Below are 19,676 nucleotides of genomic sequence, written 5' to 3' on the forward strand. Positions count from 1 at the left end.
GAAATTGTAACTGAAATGTATCAGCAATTATTCCATTAGTCCCATTCTTGCCCTGAAAACTACATTTGAGACATGCATTTAAACTTTAAATCCCTCTTTCCTTTGTGAACTTTAAATCCTTCTCTCTAAGTTTTGAAGGCTCTTTCTTCACCTTGAGGTCTGTGGATCTCTCTGAAACTCTGTTGATTTAGCATGCCTGTGTTTTTGTAAGCAATTGTTGAAAATGCTAAATAGCTACAAATGCTATATGCTGTATTATTTATATGCTCTGTGCTACATTACATATGCTATATTTTATATGCTACAAAACACCTCTGGGACAAGCCTTTGATTCCTCTGCTGAACTCTAGTTTATTGCCCAGTTCAGGGGTGATTTGGCACCATCTTTTCCTGTAAAAATGCTAGATTTTGTCCCATTCTCCTGATTTATACAGAAAGTTAAAGAATTTTGTTCATTTTTTCTCAGGAGGGGTTGTTAGCAGCTTCTCCTCACCTTTCTGAAAGTTTGAATCATTTTGACTTTTTCACTGCACAGCTTTATGGTAAAGACTGATTCTAATCTGTTTTGGGTAAGGAAGATTATTTCAATTCAAATATGGCAGCACAAGATGATGCACTGGATTTGCAGGTTTTATTATTTGTCATCATTATTTTTTATTTTACTATGAGCCTGGCACTTCTGTGAAAAATAAAGCAAAAAAACCCTCACGACCAAATTCCCTGGTTTATTTTAATCCCATTCAGGGACTGGATTTTAAAAAACAAAAAAAAGCAATGGCCAGATCCCCATATCTATTTCTCACCCTTCTGCATCCCAAGAAAAAGGACAAACACTCTGTTTTCCTTGACAGTGAACTGCAAATATGAGCAAACTCTTAATACTGTCAAAGGGAAAATGATAAATCAATGCTTTTTTTTTTTTTTTTTTTTTTTAATATCTCAGATAATTGATAAATCAGGATGGTTCCTGCTGATGATACCTGGAATGTTTCTTCTTGTGACATCAGGAACCTTCTCTTCCAGAACTCCCTGAGCTGCCTGGTGAAACCCACTCCAGTTTAGCACCTGAATCTCTTCCCTCCCTGTGTAAAAGGGAGCAGGTGTTAACACTCTACTTCATAACCTCTTTTTAAAGCTGTGCACGTGCTCTTACTCCAGCAAGAAGCTTTGGGTTGAACCAAACCTGCTTTTTTATTTTTCTGCCTTTTTTTCTCCCTTTGATTTCATGCTCCTGTGATGTGTTTCTTCTCTTAGGTTTATTAATTGTGTTTAAACTTACGCGGTGTTGTTGAGATGATTCTTTCTGGCAGCTGTAATTAGTTTGCACCAAAGAAAAAACGTTGTGGATTTCTTAGGTATTATAAAGCTTTTAAAAGTTTATGTAAATCAGTTGGAAATTAAAATTAGAGAAGCATGGCTTTGTGAAAGGAATTTGAGTTGTGCTTGTGTGACATACTGAGTTATTTTACGTGCAACATCAGCTTCTGGCTGTATTTCTTTCATGGTTTATTGAATATTTTTTAATTGAGTTCCTAATAACCTTGCACTGTTAAATGAGTTTGTTAATTTAGAAATTGAATCTGGTGGTTTCTTCTTTTTACATAAATGTATAGACTAGTTTAAGAAAAATATGTAACCTGTGAACCAGGTACCATCAGGTGAAATCATTTATAACAAGACTTGAAGTATTTTTTTCCCCTTAAGATTGTGATACAAATTCAGGTGCAGCAAAGATTTTTTTTCCTAGCATCTGTAACAGCAGCAGAAGTTATGTTTAAGTACACTTAAAAAGTCCCCCTTCACCCTCAGAGCCAAGAGATTGGGCAGCAGGGCCTGGAGAATTGATTAAACTATTTGAAAAGTGTCCTGGGCTCAGATTTCTCACCATAGTGTTTAGTTTGCACTATACAGCTAAAGTTACAGATTAGGAACTATTGGGGGTCTTCTGACATGAAAATTAATGATACATGGTTTATTTTTTTCTGAAACGTGCACGTTCTAAAACCACTGGCTGTAGGGATGGATGCACTCAAACTGTAGGAATTTGTAACTCTGTGTGTTTATTTCAGCAAAATAACTCAATAATTCTAAATTTTAATTATGTTTTTCTTCTTTAAATGTTATTGATGTTTTTTTTCCTTTTTCACCAAACCAAAAAAAGTTCTACAATTAAATTAAGATACCACAGTCATTTGTGCTTCCAAACTCTTGAGTACTTTAGAGTGATAGTGACTGGATTGGAAATGGTAAATTAGAGGAAACACACAATCCCCTGCCTTCAGCATCACAATATAGAAATTCAGCGTTCTTCCATAAACTCCATGTCCAAAGGTTTCTCATCAATCCATAGATCAGCACGACAAGATGAGGCAGCAGCAAATACTGCTGGCACTTTTTATTGTTGCCTGCCTTCCTCTCCTCCCCTTCCCTGGGAGAAATGGGATGGCTGACAAGCAATCACCCCATTTTTTTTGTATTCACCTTTAATTAATCTCAGAACTCAATGGAAATCTTGACAACAGTCAGGTTTCTGTAGGTGTCTATATGTATTCTTTTTATCTAACTTTTAATTAAAATTTACTATTTGCAGTGTGGGAATTGCTGACTTTTTGAATCACCCAGCCATTACAAGAGGGGGAATTAAACTGTGTATTAAAGCAGTTATTTAACAAGGGAATGTTTAGGGTTAAACATACCAGAGCTCTGCAACGTGTTTAATGTGGACTCCACCAATAAGGAAGTATTTGTATCAAATAAGTAAATGATAGTGAGTAAATAAGTACTGTATTTTATTACTCTAGGAATCCTGGACAAACTCCAGATCATTAAAACATTGCCTTTTTGGGTAATTATTGGCAGCACATCATTTTATATTGAGTCAAAAATCCAGGTTTGAAATGCTTGCACTTTCAGGAGGTTGATTTTCTTTCTTTTCTTTTCTTTTCCCTTCCTCTTCTTTAAACTTAGAATGAGCTTGCTTCTTAATTTTGAATGTAAATTAATTAATTTCTGTTAAGAGGTAGGAGGGCCCCAGCCCCCTTGCTTTGGTGATTTGGGAGGTATCAATGGAACAGTGGGAAAAGACTCCCTGTTGCAAGGAGTCACAGAGGAGGGTAATGTGTAATTTAAAATCAGAGACACAGAAACAGACCTGTATTACAGGGTGATAATTCTCTCACATCACGTTTTTTAAAACCATCTCATGTTTCATAGAAAAGAAAGTCCTTTGCATAGTTAATTATTATAACCATTTGTACTTCTAACCAGAATGTGAGAGTTGAAAGGTTTAAATGAAATTTCCATGAACCAAGTCTGATGATGCTTTTTCAAAGATACGGATTTGAAAGAGTGTATTTGACTATTAATGTATCCTAACACATTGCTGATAGTTTTCTTTCTTTTTCTTTGCATATTTGGGCTGTTTTCTTGGGCCCATGTTACTGCTGAATCCACCTCCATCAGTTCACACGATTCCTCTGTGATTCCCCTCTGGAGGTATGTATTCATTCAGCATGGGAGTTTTGAAATAAAATGTATTTAATTTATTTTGCTTAATGAATGTATGAGTGTTTTCTGTGCTCTCTGTAGACAGCCAGCCATCGTTAGAGGTGGTGAGGATGGCTGGCACAGAATTCCTGTCTCCACCAACTGGTAAAGGAATATTCTGCTGTGTTTCCAAAGGAGCCTGAGGACTCCTTTGCTGGGTAATAAGCTACCACTGAATTTCATAGCACTGCATCAAAAAATAGAAGCACAAAAGGCCGTGTCTTTCATGGGTTTTGATTTATTTCTATGAAAAGATAAAACTGTATTACTAAATAACTTGCTGAACTTGTATTTGACTACAATCTGAGGTAAAAGTTGAGGAGAGATGCTGTTCCTTCATTTCAAGTGAGCAAACTGATTCCTTGCAGTGTCTTTCTTGTTAGTCTTAAAGGGTTTGGGACGGCGTGACTGTAATGAAATTGTCAGGTTATAGTAATTACACTGGTAATTTGATATGTCGCAGTTTGAGTGAATCCATGTGTGGAGAGTTTGTTGCTTTTCTCTGCTGAGTCCACTGGCCTTTGCATTCCTGAAAGCTGAAGAGTAATAGAGCTCATTAGACTTTATAGGAAAAGGGCTTTTATCACCTCGTCAACTCGTGCAGCAGACTGCCATTATATTCTTAATTTTGTATGGCTACGTAGATGCTGATGCACACTACCCTGCCAGGTTTATACCCATATTGTTTCTTACAGACACTTTTTATTGACATTTCGGAGCTTGAATTAAATTTTGTGTGGCACCACTACAGATGTCTTCAATTAGATGAAGTTAAATAAAAGGGGTTATATATCAGAGGCCAAGGGATTCTTGAAATTCTTTATTCTGAAACAGTTGCCACAAGCAAATCTAGCAGTGTGTAGTCTGTTTACTCTTTTGAACAAAAATAATTTAAAATAAAATCTAAACCTTACATGTTTTCAATTTGTCATTGTTGGAGTTTTTAATGTTATCAATAACTGCAAATAGTATGAACACCTAAACTCTTCCTGTCTTTTTTAGTTCCTCATTTTATTATTCAGTTTAGTTTCTGTTTGGCTATGGCAGAAAAAAAATGAATGCTTTAAAGAAAAGATACAGTATGAAGTAGCAAAAAACTAGACAGTTTCCTAGCAGTAAACAGCATAATGTAAAGTGAATTGTTTAAAGTGGTTTTGTATTCATCTTTTCATTTTAGAGGCTGTGTTTAACCGTTTGCCCTTTTACCAGTTCACACAGGCAGATGTGGAAGGGTGGTAATGGTTCAGCACAGCCAGAACACTGTGAGCTGGGGCCCAGCTCTTGCCAGGGTGGGAGGATTCCTGGAAGAAAGTTCCAAGGGAAATCCAGACTGTTCAGGGTGATTCCTTACTTTTGGTGCTCAGTGAGTGAGGGGGATGTGGTGGGCCAGTTGTGTCAGCAGCACTGATGGTCACCTCAGTGTTTGTCCTGCCCAAGTTGCTCCACCTTGTCCTGAAACAGCAGCTGGAAGGAGCCTCAGCACTCAGGTGGGGGCTGTGGTGTTAGGCAGTCAAGGGGTAATTTTGTTTTGTTCTCAAATTATTCTCTAATTGCTGCTTAAACTTTTTTTTTTTTTTCATATTGACTGATGTTAAACATTAAACTGACAATTTTTAAAAACTGTTGTCAAAGTAATTTCTTTGAAAGAGCTGGTGATTTATACCCATTGTTTGGGGTGTGCCTACAGCAATATGTTTTCCAGCATGCATTTATGCTCCATGGGTTTATGAACATTTGGTATCTCCTCTGCCTTTTTGGTCACTCAGTATTATGGGATCTTTCTAGAGCTGTTTACATTCAGTTCGTTTTTGACCATCTTGAATACTTTAAAATTATCTCCTTGGTTTGCTGCAGCATCATTCAGTCTTCACTGATTCACCAGCCAGGCTGGAGAATGTAATAGATCCAGCGGGATGGAAAGTGATCTGTTTTCTGTTATGCAAATGATCATTTGTTCTCCTGTTAACCATGCTGAGATACTTTTAGATTCTAAAGAACAGAGAGATGTTTGTGAATTTCGATCTTTGCTCTTGAAAAAACCCATCAGCCTCCGCTTCTCATTATTTTCTTTATTGATAGGTTTTAATTTTTAGGAGATCTGATAAGTGAGATCATTACAACCCTGTAATTCTCAGGATCACCATCTTAGAAGGTGATATTTGAGTCACATTTGATGCAGTGTAGCTCCAATTCTAGACTTTTCCAATCAGGCACAGAACGTGGCTCTGTAAAGAGTGTCCTACTAATCCCTGATGGAAGTAGGACAGAGTTCTAGAAAGGAAATGTGTTGCTAACCAAGACATAGAAATCTACCATATGGCAGGTTTGTGTGTGTGCCATTGGGAAAGGAACTGCTGGAATTAATCACTTTGCTTATTTGGCAAATAATTTCCACTGCAGTGGAGAAGTCAAGGGTTTCCTGGCTTTTTTTTTTCCTCCTTTGATAGCATGAATTTAATATCTTCCTCTTCCCTCCATGCACAGCAGAGGGTATAAAAAAGTAGAAAATAAGAAATTTCATGAAACCTCCCGGAGAAAAATAATCATGCATTGTACAGGCAGGACACATTCTTGGTAATTATAATAAGCAGAATATCTGTTAGTATTAAAATAAAAGACTGACCAGTGTGCTTTGAAGGAGTTCAAGTGCTCTCACCATTATTCAATTATAAGCAGTTCAATTATAAGCAGTTAGTACCTTGAGGTACTAATCAGGCAATATATAATGCCAGTTCTGTTAAATATTTAAATTTTAATAATGGGTTATTAAATGTGAGCAATCAAATGTGTTCATGGAATCATTAGCTAGCAGGATACGAAGCCAGAGTTAACACGTAATGGAATATGTTGTATTTTTCTCAGCATGTCAGTGTAAACACTGGAGAGAAAATTGTGATTTCCAGTTTGTCCTGGATATTTTCAATATCATCAGATTATAATAATTCATTGTGTTGAAACAGGACTATAAACTGGTAATTTTAAATACTTTGGTCCTTCTGGATTGATTCCAGAGTTCGAGTATAATTTGGGGTAGATAAGATAAGCCCTTTCTGGTGGGGCTTGCTCCCCTGATGCCACTGGTGTATTTTACATCACCCTTGACAGACACGGTCCCAGTGGAGATGTCAGTGGTGTGAAATGGTGGAGCCTGCTTCAGGAAAATGTTTCATATTCTAGACCTGTTTCAGGTCAAATTGCCTGGATAGTGCACAGGAAATCGAGTTAAAGGAGCCAAGTATTCATTGAGAAATGGGAGAAAATGTAATACTGACAAGCATTACAAAGGATTACATTGTATGAGAATTTCTGAAGGTGGAGGGAAATCTCACTCTTTTAAAAATGTTATTTGCTTAATGTAACAGAGATCCCTGACTGATTTGCCTGAAATCAGTGCTGTGCTCATTATGTTTGCTCCAGAACATAGACTCTCTTATGTTCATGACATTTCACAGTAATTGCATTAGTGAAATAACTGCAGATTGTACTTTACCAAAAGTTTTAACTGATGTTAACTTCAGTTTGCAGAGGTCTGGTGACCAAATCCATTATCTGCTCTTTGGAGGTTTGGGGTCAGACACAGACACAAAACTTTAACTTCAGAAGACTTTGCTTTGAGTGAAAATCTTTTCCATAGTGGCTTAGACTGTCTTCTTTAACATTCATTAAATCCTATACGATGAATTTTTGACAAAGAAAGAAAAATCTGGTTTAACTGGAACTTATTTAAGCAAGTCTGTGTTCTATTACCAACCACATTTCCCCATGACTTTGAGATGTTTCACTTTTCTGTCACTGACTGCACTCTGAGAAGAGAACTTAACCTGTGTTGAGAAATACTTAGAGAACATCTTTTACTTGACTTGTGTCCCTGCCTAAAAATGTCACCCCCCTGACCATGGGATTTCGTTTGGATCTGTTGAAAAGCTGATGATACTGAATGAAACCATAACTGTTGGATAAGTGGGCTTTACCTGAACAAGAGAAACCCAGTTTAATATGCTATATCTGAGTTTCATGTTCTCACATACTGCAGATGGAGCTCTCAAATGTTTCATCATTTCACATTTAGAATATTTGTAGCTCCACAGTTAGTTTTATGGTATATAAACTATATAAAAATCCAAATGTATTGTTATGTGGCCTTTATTTTGGGCCTTGCTGGTTGGGTAAGCCATGAAATGATTTTTGTTCTTGTGATTGATTTCTTTTGACGCATGTGGTACCAATTAGAGTAACTTCTCTTGCCTATCATCTCTTCAGTCTGGGCTACTGTATCAAAATACTTGATTAAACCCACCTTCTGCTGTTGTAATGCAAAACAGTTGGTAATAGCAGGCAATATTGTCAGATTTATTGAGTGAGAAGCAGCTTTCTGAAGACCTGGCAATGCAGTGAAAAACATGACTAGATGGATAATTAAGTTGAGCACAGTGGAATTCAGGATTAAAGTAAACTTGACGTGGGAGAAAATGGCATGCCAGAGTTGGTTGTGTAATACAGTTTAAATTAGGGAGATCATTTTCTTCTTAACTTCCAAGCATCAGTTTCTGGCTCGAGGTGCTTTACCCCATCCAGAGTCAAACTGGAGTGCACACCCGAAACCACAGCACACAACAATAGCCAGTTCCTTGGTGTTCTTGCAGGATTTGCTCTGACAAAGAAGAGGTTCTGCAGATTTTGTTGCCGCACAGTTTCACGTCCTTGGATAAAAGGCATTTTGTTTTTTACAGAGAGTAAACATCGCATAAAGAATAAGCTGCTCAGGCTTTTTTATAAATGATCTTCTGAAAGTAAATTTAATGGTCACTTTGAGGAACTCAGTTTCTGTGGCTAAAGTGTGTCCAGTGCTTGGGGACGTGGAGGAGAGGATCTGGAGGGTCCTTGCTGTGACAGGGAATGTTGGAGGTGCCAGGTTTGCATGTAATAATTCATTAATAGCTTGATGGATCCCATTGGTTTGTCAGTACCATAAGTTCTGGATGGCTATTTCAGATTCATGTTTGGGATGTGTGCTATGTGGGTTACACCTTCGTGAGTACAGCGAAGGGCACAAAAGATCCAGTACAAAACATTGTTTTCCCTGCCTTCCAAACACCTTTTTTTCCTTTTTCTAAATACAGATGGCCAGCAACATTTTTTACAGTATTTACTTGCATGTTGAAATTCTCTTTAAAGTTGATTTCATACTTAAAGTATGTCAGGGAGTTAAGCCCTCTCTTGTTCTTGCTTAGGCAGAGCATGCTCCAGATGGACCAGAATGTGGCTATGGCTCCTTCCACCAGCAGTACTGGCTGGATGGGAAGATAATTGCTGTTGGTGTCATTGATATCCTGCCCTACTGTGTGTCCTCAGTCTATCTCTACTACGACCCAGACTTCTCTTTCTTATCTTTGGGAGTCTACTCTGCCTTACGGTAAGAGGACGGTTTTGTTATCTTCTTGGATGGGATAGTAGGAATTGATACTTGTTTCTAAATTTGGGGGTTTGTTTTTAGTCTGAATATACACTAGTAACACTGCCTTTAGCAAAGTATTTGTGAGGTTGGTTGCCTTCCAAGTAAATTTTTAATTGTCATCCTTGACTAGGGATGTGTCTTTCTAGTTAGCTAATTTACAGGTTAAAAAAACACGCAAAAACAAAATGCCTGATTTTTATTGCCCCTGAAAATAATTTAGTATTGCTTGGTTTCAGCAGGAAAAGCTCCTTTTTTTTTTGTCTGAATAGAAATAATTTTTCCTTTGACCTTTTTCTTAGCCCAGTCACCGAATGAAATTAATCACTTTTATAGTTTAATGCACATTGAGATCATAAATAACAGAGTACCTAAAAAGTGTTGTCTTCTGAATTTGTGCTCTCCTGCTGTACTAGCACTAAGTATGTTTTTCAGGTATGTTAATCTCATTATCTTTCTCTTCAGAAAGCCTGATGGAGAGAGTAATCCTATGAATTTTAAAGCCTTAAATTAACTACCCAACATGGCCTTGCAAAACAGTAGGAATTGTGGGTATTGCTTTTCACTGTGAATAAAACTTGTATGTGAAATTACAAGTTACTGCTTTTCTTCCATAGGCAATTTTATGATTCCATTGTTATTATAAGTGAAAAAAAAAAAACCAAACCCTAAATGAGTGGAAATACTTGTGTAACTCTATTTTTTTTCTTACCTTTTTTTTGCTTCTCTGTTTATATGAAATCAGTTGGCCATGGACAAATGTGGTGTTCCCAGGGAGGTGCTCATGAAGCAGCTGGGTTTGAGCCTCATGCCAGACATGTCTATTTACAAGTCTGAGAAGCTGTAGCATGAATCTTTTTCACCTGCTGAGATTTGCACTGCACCTTGTCAGGTGCAAAAGAGGAGCTCTGGAATTGTGAGATCCAGATTTCTCCTTTCTCCAGGGCCTCCTGTTGATAGGCACCTTCTCAGCTCTTCTCAGTGTCACCCTCCAGGGTGGGTAAATGGCATGACTTGAACTGTGTGAGGCACAAACACCACTTTTAGAAACCTCTTACCCCAGTTAGTTCATAAACCTTTGCTGGAACTAATAAACCACGTGCAATTTAATACCTCAATGTGAATTTGATTGGATTTTGATTAGGATATGACAATTTTATAGAATTAATCAGAATTGGCAAATGTGGAAAAACGTTGACACTCCCATGACTTAGAATTGATCTTTTTTTTCCTCTTAATTGTCTAGATTTTTAGCATTGTGCCATTACAAATGTTAGATACTTGTAAACAGACTAATTTTTTTCCTTGCAAGATGAACATATAAAATACTAAGTCCTCCTGAGAATGATTTTTTACTTTTTTGTACAGATCACATTACTTTGTGTAATAATAGACTGACATAATCCATGCTTATGAATTCTTTAAATTATTTTAAATTTCCTACATAATAAATTTCCAGCTTTGTCGCTGCACCATGCGTGCATGGCTCAACTTGTGAAAAAGCAGCTTGTAAATTCTGCAGCATTTAAGGCAATAAAAACAAGTTCCCAACAGTCCTGGAGGGAGCCAATCTCGTTCTTCTTTCAAAAAAGAGGGAAAAAAAAAATTTGAGTTAGGGAGGACTTAGGAAGTTGCAAAGGAATCTGATACCTTCAAAGCTGTTGGCAATTTTACTCCGAGGAGGTTGGACTGCATTGCTGTCACTTCCACTTCATGCCACTCTGAGAATTGTTGCTGCTGAGCTGCAGAAAGGATGGGATTTGAGGTTCATTTGGAATATGTAGGCATGTAAGTAGAGAACGAGGGGAGAAGCTGCTTGGACGTGCCAGTCTTGCCAAAGGAAAGAAAAGAATCAAGAAATACTGAGTAATACTAATTGAATTTTAAGGGATAAATTACCTCCAGTGTTTGTAGATGCTTCCTATATCAATGTACTCTCATCTTTGATCAGAGAACAGATTGTGTTGGAAGAGACCTTTTAAAGATCATCTATTCCAAATCCCCTGCAGTGAGCAGGGGCATCTCCTTGTGCCTTTGACACAGAAAGTGAGAACCAGCATCCATTTTTTATCAAATTTCTTACAGAAGTGATCTGCACAGATAAAAATGCTGCAAAAATTATCATTATAGAGGAAGCACTGGCTGAGTCTTTGTAGTAACAGTGCTTTCCTTGTGCCAGAAAAATAACTTTTTTTGGAATACATTGACATTTTTCTTTCAGAAAAAATGAGAAAATCATACCAACTAACATGGGATGGGTAAAAATACCTTTTGTTGCATAAAGATGGATGTTTTTACATGCAAATAGCTGGAGCATAAATTATAGAACAAACAAGAGCCTTATCCTTGAAGCTTATTTTTTCAAAAACACTCTGTTTTCCTGAGCCGTGTTAACCAATAGAATTCCAGAATACCAGCAGGTTTCTGTAGAATTCCAGTGTACATGAATATTGACAAGAATCATATTAAACAGAGGGTCTTAGTCATTTTATTTAGATTTCAAATCAGGCAGTTGACAGACAGAAACACAAAAATGAAAGTATTTTTAAGCCTGACATGGTGTTGTGCATTTTGGTGGTTTGTTTGTTAGGTTACCAAGTAATAATTTTCAGTTTATTATGTTTGGGATTTTTAAAAACATTAGTTTGGAGTTTATGGTCCTCATTTTTATTTTATGGAAGTCTAGTCCTTGATGCAGATTAAGAGCCAGGTAGCTGTACAATATTTCAATATGAAGAGGTAACATGAATTAATATATTTTAAGAATTGTATTCAAATGTAATTAGTCTTTCTTTCCCCTCACAGGGAAATTGCTTTTACTAGACAGCTTCATGAAAAAGCTCCTGATCTCTGTTTTTATTATATGGGTTTCTACATTCATTCATGCCCCAAAATGAGATACAAGGTAAAGTGTGTTTTCACTTACTCCCTTTGTGTGCTGTTATTCAAAGCTTTTGACAGTGTTCACAGTAACATAATGTTTCGTAATTGTCATTTTGGATTTTCATGTAGACTTTGTATGGTTAAATTTGAATGCTGGTTACTATTTAACTTGGCTTAGGGATTTTTTTTTTTCTATTTAGCTGCATGTGCTATTTATTACATCTTGGCCTAAGAGCAGTTTTCAAGGCTGTCAGATAGTAGTTTGTCATTTGGTTACCTGGCTATCTCGTGTTTACAGTACCTCTTCCAATACACTAAAATTCTCCCTTTTTGAGGCTGACAAATTTGTAACTGTTACTTAGTGACTCCAGACAGTGATAAGTTATCTTTTGGGGCTTGGCTGGGTTTTACTCTTTATTTTTTTGTTGGAGCCTGGGGACTTTCTCTGCCCATGAAACCAGTGAGAAATTTGGTGAGCAGAGATTTTGAGCCAGAGCAGATTTTGAGAGGATCAGGAGAACCCACAGAACATTTCCAGTAACCATTCTGGCTGCTTTGTAACCTCATTGTCTTCAGCTTTGTTCAGACCTCAGTGCCTAAGAGTGCCTCTGTTGAGGTTTTAGGTCTTGTGAACGTGGCACCTTTTCGAATTAAATGTATCTCTGCTTTTGGATATTATTATGATACAATTTCAGAGTACTGAGCATTCATAGCAATTTGTTGAACACTTACACATAATCATTTTTATCTGTTAACAACGTAGAAAGATAAAAAATTCAGAAAATCTAGAGAAAGAGGCGAAGTGTTTTCATTTCCTTTTTCCCCCCTCTCCAAATGTGAGGTGCTTTTCAAGTAGATGGAAATTGTGAGGCTCATTAAAGTGATTGTTGTGAAGGAATTTCATCTTGATCATGGCCTACACTACAGGTGACCATGGTGATTGAGTCTTTTGAAATGAACAAATCCCTCTTGTTTTGTTAGATAATGTGAGTGTGTGTATGTGTCCCCTTTGCCAACTTGAATTTTCATGTCCATCTGCCGACCAAACAAAGATTAAGTTTGATGGAAGAAGATGGGTGAGTTGGAAAGAACTGCCCTCTGTCATCTGAACCATCTTAAAGGCTGTCACATCACCAGCTTGAACAGAAGGTTTTGATTATTTCCTTTACTCTTTGGAGATATTTAAAAGTTTGGGGTGATTTGTTTATGTTGAGACACTTCAGCCTAACATCCCTTGTCTCTTCTACAACCTGCGTGGTTCAAGACTTGTAAAAGGAATGGATATCATTTACCAGGGCACTCAAGAAACAAATCTGGCAATAATGGTAAAAAAAAAATCCCATTTCTGAAAGATATCATGGCTAAGAAACTTTAGGTTCAGCTGCTTGTAGTGCTTTACTAAAAAAATGGGCTTTGTGTGGATTAAATACAAAATAAATACATTAAATACATGGATTAAATAAAGCTCATGCATGAGGTGTTAATTGAGCTACTCTACATTTGTATTATTTATTATAATTTTTGTTGAGCATGTTTTGCAATTTGAAAATGATTGCATCAAGAATACAACGCTGCCACAATGCTTCTAGAGTTCATTCTTAAATAATGGAAATTGATTAAATTGTAGTGGGAGTATTTTACTTTTTGTTTCCTTTACAAAAGCTCTTTTTCTTCCCTTGCTTAGAATTATTGACTATTTGATATGACTGTGATTTGGTAGAATATACATTTTAGTCTTCCAGATACCTACATATGTCAATGTGTAAGGTAATTAAAGCTGGGCTTGGGGAGGATAAGAAGAAAAGCCAGTAGATGTGTGATTAGAACACACATAATGCTCTCTGCTGGGGCAGCAGTAATCTAATAAATTAACTGCAAGGGCCTTTGTTCTATTTTATATTTCTTTTCCTGGATGCATTTGTTTCAGAAGTAAGCAAAAGTAATGGAATTGAAAATCAGGTTGACATTAATTCTGTAGTTCCACTTTTCCCTCCCTGAAATAGAACACCAGAACCAACTCATCAACCTAAGCTCTGAAATGCATCTGGATAATGCTGCTGCTCTTGTGAGGTGATTGGGAGTGGTGAAGTAGGGTGGGGAAGTACTGATTTGGCAGATTAAGTAATTTCAGTAATGCCTGGTTGGCTTAGAGGCATTTCATGTCGAAGACTTTGCTTTATTGCAGTTTAATTGAGATGTTAGAGGCTCCCTTCTCTTAATTGCTGTGGAAGAGTGACAGGCTGTGGGTGATGTCAAACTGGTGTCAGGTGGGGAAATTAAATGTAGGGGAGAAAGAGGAGGAGCTGGAAAGCTACTCACTGGGTTTCTAGCCTTTTTCTTGTAATCTTCTTTGCAAATGATTTGTCCTGGGGTGTTCAGAAATGGAGCTGAGCACAGGAGCACTTCTGAGTATGAGAAGTGTCTTATGAGAACACAGGTACTTGTTTACAGTGAAGGCACAGGAGTTGGGGAGCAGTTACTGGGGGTCTGTGGCCATTTCATCTGAAGGATTCTCTTTCCACAACTGGTACAGTTTGGTGTGTGAGTGGGGTGTAATCCAGAGGAAGATTGGAGGCCTGAAAGTCCTGGAAGCAGATCCCAGAGCTGGGATTCCTCTGAACACAGAATTGGAGAATTCAGGATTCTCAGGCAGGAAGATGAATAGTTAGAGTATCAACTAACCCATGGATCAGACATAATTACAGAGGTTTTAAAATAAAGCTCCTTTTTGACTCACTTTTCCCATTCCTTTGTTCCCCAGCAGCCAACATTGATTGCAATGTGATTTTGGAACAGTAGAGTCCCAGTGAAAAATTACTTTAAGATAGGGGAAAGGACTCCATTGCAATATTAGGATATCTTTTAGCTCCCAGCCTCTCTCAGATTTATTCCCATGTATGAGTTAATATTTACAAACTGGTAAAATAAAATCTACATGAAATTGAGACAAAAGGATTCCTGTAGTCCTATTATGTTAATATGGAAAAATCCAGTGAAAAACCCTAAGCAGTGGCTTTGTTCCATTTTTTTCTGGGTAGGTTAGGGTAATACAAGATTTGAATTGTTCTCTAAAGAAATTCATGACCTTGTGGGAAATCTTCTCGGGCTCTGTTAGATGTGGTAGTTCTCACATTGGAAAATAGTCTCCTGGAAAATTTTCCTGCAGTCATGTGATGCAAAGTCTTTTTCCTAATGCAGTTTGGAGTGTGTGATAAAGTTTTAAGCATTAGAGACTATTTTACTTGAAAATGAGGTTGGTTTCAGGGTTGCTTCTCATGTGTTGAAGTCCTGTCTGTGTATTTGTTAATGTTTTCAGTTAAATGCAGCAATTTACAAACATATTTATGGAATAACAGAAATAAAAAGAAGCACCTCTAGTAAACAGCTGTATCAGAAAAATGTTTGAGAGGACCTTGGATTTTCTTCCTGGGTTGATATTCTGTCTGATATTTTGATTGATATTTATGTCAGATATTTGACTGATATTTTTTCCTGCATCCCTCAAGTGAAAAATTTCACTCCATGGCTCAGTGTTACCAAATTCATATTTTCTTATCCCTGCTGAACTCTTTAACGTCCTTTCTGTTCTTTCCATTGCAGTCTTTTGACACTAATTTTGAATCTTGTGGTGGGTGACATTAAATAGATTTTGAGGTTGTGTTTCTGGTATAAATAATAAGCATATTTGCTGTATTAACCATTTGGCCTCTGCTGACCTTAAATCCTTTTCTCCTGTAAGTTCTTGCGTTGGGAAGGATTTGTTGGTGACGTTTTCTGCGTGAGTTTCCTTAATTCTGGTTTTTGTGAGGCTTTTTCATTGTCAGTATTTGGATGCAAACCCTGCAGTTGAACCATGGGTCAATCCTTGTTTTGGTCAAGGATGTGCCTCCCCTGGAGGCCACCCCACTGATGCTGGTAAATGACTCTGAGAGCCCTTTGAAGTGCACAGCAGATTTAATGTCTTCGTGCTGTGCTATCTCTGTGTGCCATTTTAAGACCATTCTATGATGTGAAGAGGTGTTTTGACTGAAACCTTTATCCAGACTTGTATGCAGGCCAAAGTAAATGGAATTATTTCAAACAGTCTCCTTTGGTATCAAGTCATGGCCAGACTTCAGATAGATGGAATACTAGAAAGGGCTCTGAAATGTCAGAAAAGAAACAAAAGGCTGATTCAACTGTGATTAATCATTCTTAAACTAAATACCTCGGACTGACTGTGGTCACAAGCAGTGCCCCTGGAATTTTATGGCACTTGAGAGCCAATTTCTTTGGCTGCTTTCAGGAATTTCAGCATCACTCCTCATGCAGCAGTGAAATGCATCCAGTGGTAGCCTGCATGTCCACGTCCACAAGATCCACAGGAGTCTGGCTCATCATCCCCTGTCCAGACTCTTTCACCATGTCTCACGATGGAATTTAGTTAATGTTTTCAGTAAGCTTGGATTTGCTGTGTAAAGTGAAATTTGTGAGGGAAGGAGATTTAATGTGATGTGCCTCTGTGATTTGCACATTTGCTAAATGTGTCACCAGTTCCACACAAGAAGAGCTGGTGTTTTTATACCTTCATGTGTCATCTTTTTATTCAGCTTCATTTTCTCATTGGGATTATTGCTATTTACCTTAAAATGGGAAAATACTATTGGCTGGGAGGAGTTTGGAGGACTGGAGTTGCCCTGAAACTAGTGGCTTTTTTAGGATTAATTTTGTAAGTTTATAGGAATAAGTCTGCATTGCAATTAGTACAGAACAACTTTTTATATAAACAGGTCATAAAGAGACGACTAAATATCCTGAAAATTCAGTATTTGTTATAGAGTGCCAAGGTGCTGCTTGCAGCACCATTTGATAATAAAGAAGTGAAGTATCTGCATTGTAAAACCATTATTTACTCTAAGAAAGCAAGAAAAATTTTCACAACACAGTGGTTTTGCTTTTTTTGGCAAGACTGTTAAAAACAAACAGCAAATAATAAAGACAAAAGCATATAGTAGTAAAGTCCTGAGAATGGTAAATTGTACAAGTGGGGAGGTAATCCCTGCTTTTAGGTGTGTTTTATTAACATCATTTTTATGCTCCTCCTGCCTTCTTTCTATTTGCTCCTTGGACTTCCCTGGGATCCTCTTCTACGTGAGCATCAGCAGCTAAAATTGAACATTGATTTCTAAATTCTGAATTCTATGAACTATTCTATTCCACTCTGAATTCTATTGGAGTTCTGGGAATTAAAACCCAAAGGGATTTTGGGAAGTTTTTAGCGTGACCAAGACTTCCAAAAGGATTTTGCATGATTGACTTGATGTACAGGTGTTCAATGCTTCTGAAAATCAAGCTGCTTTAATGTTCCTTCAAGGTGTATCTGGTGCAAAAAGTCCTTATCTCTCTATGTGTATTTTATCATGTTTTATCTGATTTTTGGGTGTGAGAAAGCAGATGCTCTATTCAGGACTGCAAAGTCCCTTACAGCTTTTTTTAAAACCCTTTTTTCCTTTTGTTTCTTCCTTCCATAAAAGCTTTTTCCTTTCACCTTTTCTTATCTGAAAGCCTGCGCCAAATAAATGGAACTTTATATGATGGGATAAACAACTATGAGAATTTGGGATAGAATAATAACACCATGGGTGAAAAATTATTAGTTCTTCAGTTCCTGATGTCATGCTAGTAATAAATATTTAAAAGCTTTTCTGCTTCACTTTTAACAGCCTCTTACAAAGTGTTTGAGGCCACTTTCTAGGTTGGTTTTTTTTCTTTAAGACACTTGTAGAGTGTTTGTGAAAACCACATTATTATGAGCATCAGCACACAGGAATAAAGAGATTGTCCATTCTGGACAGCAACAGCCATAACTGAATGCTGACAAGGGATTTCCACTGAAAATGTAAATATTTAAAGCAGAATATCAGTTTCCATGTATATTTCCATGTTTTCATAGCAGGTAAAGATAATAAATGCAATTACTCAATTGCTTCTTTATTTTTTTCCTAAGCTGTTGGTTTTTTACTGTGTATAATTGGTAAATTATTACTGCTTTTCCTTAGTACAGATGTTGAGGCTGTGCTGAATTTTACACAGCATTTTTCTGCAATCCCATTTTTCTTCTAGAAACAGACACAGACCCCAGCCATGTCTTTTTGTTCAACTTTATTTCTTCTGGTAAAATATTTTCAATGGGGACTTTCTTTTTTTGTCAATTAGAATTCCCTTGGGAGAAAAGTGAACACATCCCTGGCGATTTATTTTTCCAATCTTAGAATTGTTTATGTTCCTAGTGTTAGAAATGCATGTTTCTTTTTATTTGTTTATGGAGTTTAAGATGACTGAAGTTTGTAGCAGAAATGAAGTGAAAATAATATGTATGTTTATGTTTGATTGTATTATTTCTAGGTTTTTATTAGGACAGATGATATTTGTTCTGTAGGTTTCAAATGACCTCTGAAGTCAACAAGTCTCTTTTTCATTATTGCACCTTGAGAAAATAAACTTGGTTTGGATCAAGTTATTTTCATGTCGTCCTTAAAAAACCCAACCATATTCTGTATATTCAGGATTCCCAGTCCAAATGTTGTGAAGAATAAACATAGAAATGTGATTAATGTGGCATTAACTGCCTACATTAGCACATCAACAGGGATGTGTTCTACACCTTTTACTTGTTACAAGAATCTTGTTAATTTGGGATGATTTCACTATATATTTATATTTTTAATAAATGTGATTTTGCTGATTTGTGTAAGATTTAAGTGAGCTAAAATCCTACCTTAAGACCACAAGAGTAAAAAGCACAATTTGTTAAATTGTTGGTCGGTTCTGTGCTAGTGGATGTTTTCAGACTTACTGGAGGTAACTTGCCTGTCTCTGTCAAAAGGAACTGCTAAAAAGATTTATTCAGGATCATGTTAATAAACCTGAGGCAAACCATCTTCTGAATGATGGTAGCTGGTGCAAATTTATCATGTCTAATTCATGACACAGTATAGTCATAAATTCCCTGCTCATTTCTGACTTACACTAAATCTTAGTTGAGGGCTCATTTGGGGACTCCATAGCAACCACTGGCAGTTAAAGTGAGAACTGTAAATTGTGAAATGCAGAGACAAAAGAGCTGTGGATTTTGTTTGGGTACCTTTCATGTGTTTTGGGTTTTCTGGGGATTTTTTTTGTCTTCTTTTTTTTTTTTAAGGGAGAATAATATATTTCACAATTCATGTCTTTAATTCTTTCCTTCATGTGAGAAATGAGGTCAAAATTCCCATTTGAGAATTTTCCAGTTATAGTCCTACAAACCCATTAGTCCTTGTTAGTAAGTGTAAGAATGCATGGAATTAAGAGTATTCTTAAAGTTTTGATCAAGCAAATGAATTGCTTGATCAACTTTACTTGAGTTTTGTTGCTTTAATAATTTTGGATGGTCCTCAAACACTACTTAACACCCTGTACTTCTGAATTTCATCTTTGTAACTGTCTCTGTGGAAATTCCCAAAAGTGAGTTAATTTGAATGTTCAAAAATGGATGCTGTGCAGTGCTGGGATGGAAAAGGTGAAAACATATTTATGAAGATAATTCTCTTCACTTTTCGTGACACTGTTCCCAGCCAGGTCAGTTCAGATGTTGGACAAAATATTAAAGTTCCTGTGCCCTACAGAAAAGTCAAATCTGTCACCAAAGTCTGAGTCACTGAAAATGGTTCATTTTATCTGTGCACCACATTTATTGAAGGTGGCAACGCTTGGAGTGTTGGATTTCTCATTTAACTCCAGATCCAGCTGCTCTTATTTTTGCTGTTTTGCTGATTAT

At 36.9% G+C, this 19,676-nt stretch overlaps 1 protein-coding gene across 5 annotated transcripts in view; it reads left to right on the forward strand.

The window, feature by feature from the left end:
* The window catches only part of ATE1 (arginyltransferase 1), a 65,649-nt gene that overhangs the window by 12,684 nt on the left and 33,289 nt on the right, over positions 1-19,676 (forward strand). For 4 of the 5 annotated variants that reach the window (XM_066323470.1, XM_066323469.1, XM_066323471.1 and 1 more), the window contains exons 8-10: positions 3,463-3,495; positions 8,778-8,959; positions 11,804-11,903. In XM_066323470.1, coding sequence (XP_066179567.1) covers positions 3,463-3,495; positions 8,778-8,959; positions 11,804-11,903 — 315 coding nt within the window. Of the gene's footprint in view, positions 1-3,462; positions 3,496-8,777; positions 8,960-11,803; positions 11,904-17,583; positions 17,916-19,676 lie in introns of those variants that run through there. The other variant, XM_066323474.1, reaches the window with a different exon arrangement.

This window comes from Sylvia atricapilla, chromosome 8 (genome assembly GCF_009819655.1).
Source record: "Sylvia atricapilla isolate bSylAtr1 chromosome 8, bSylAtr1.pri, whole genome shotgun sequence".
NCBI lineage: Eukaryota > Metazoa > Chordata > Aves > Passeriformes > Sylviidae > Sylvia > Sylvia atricapilla.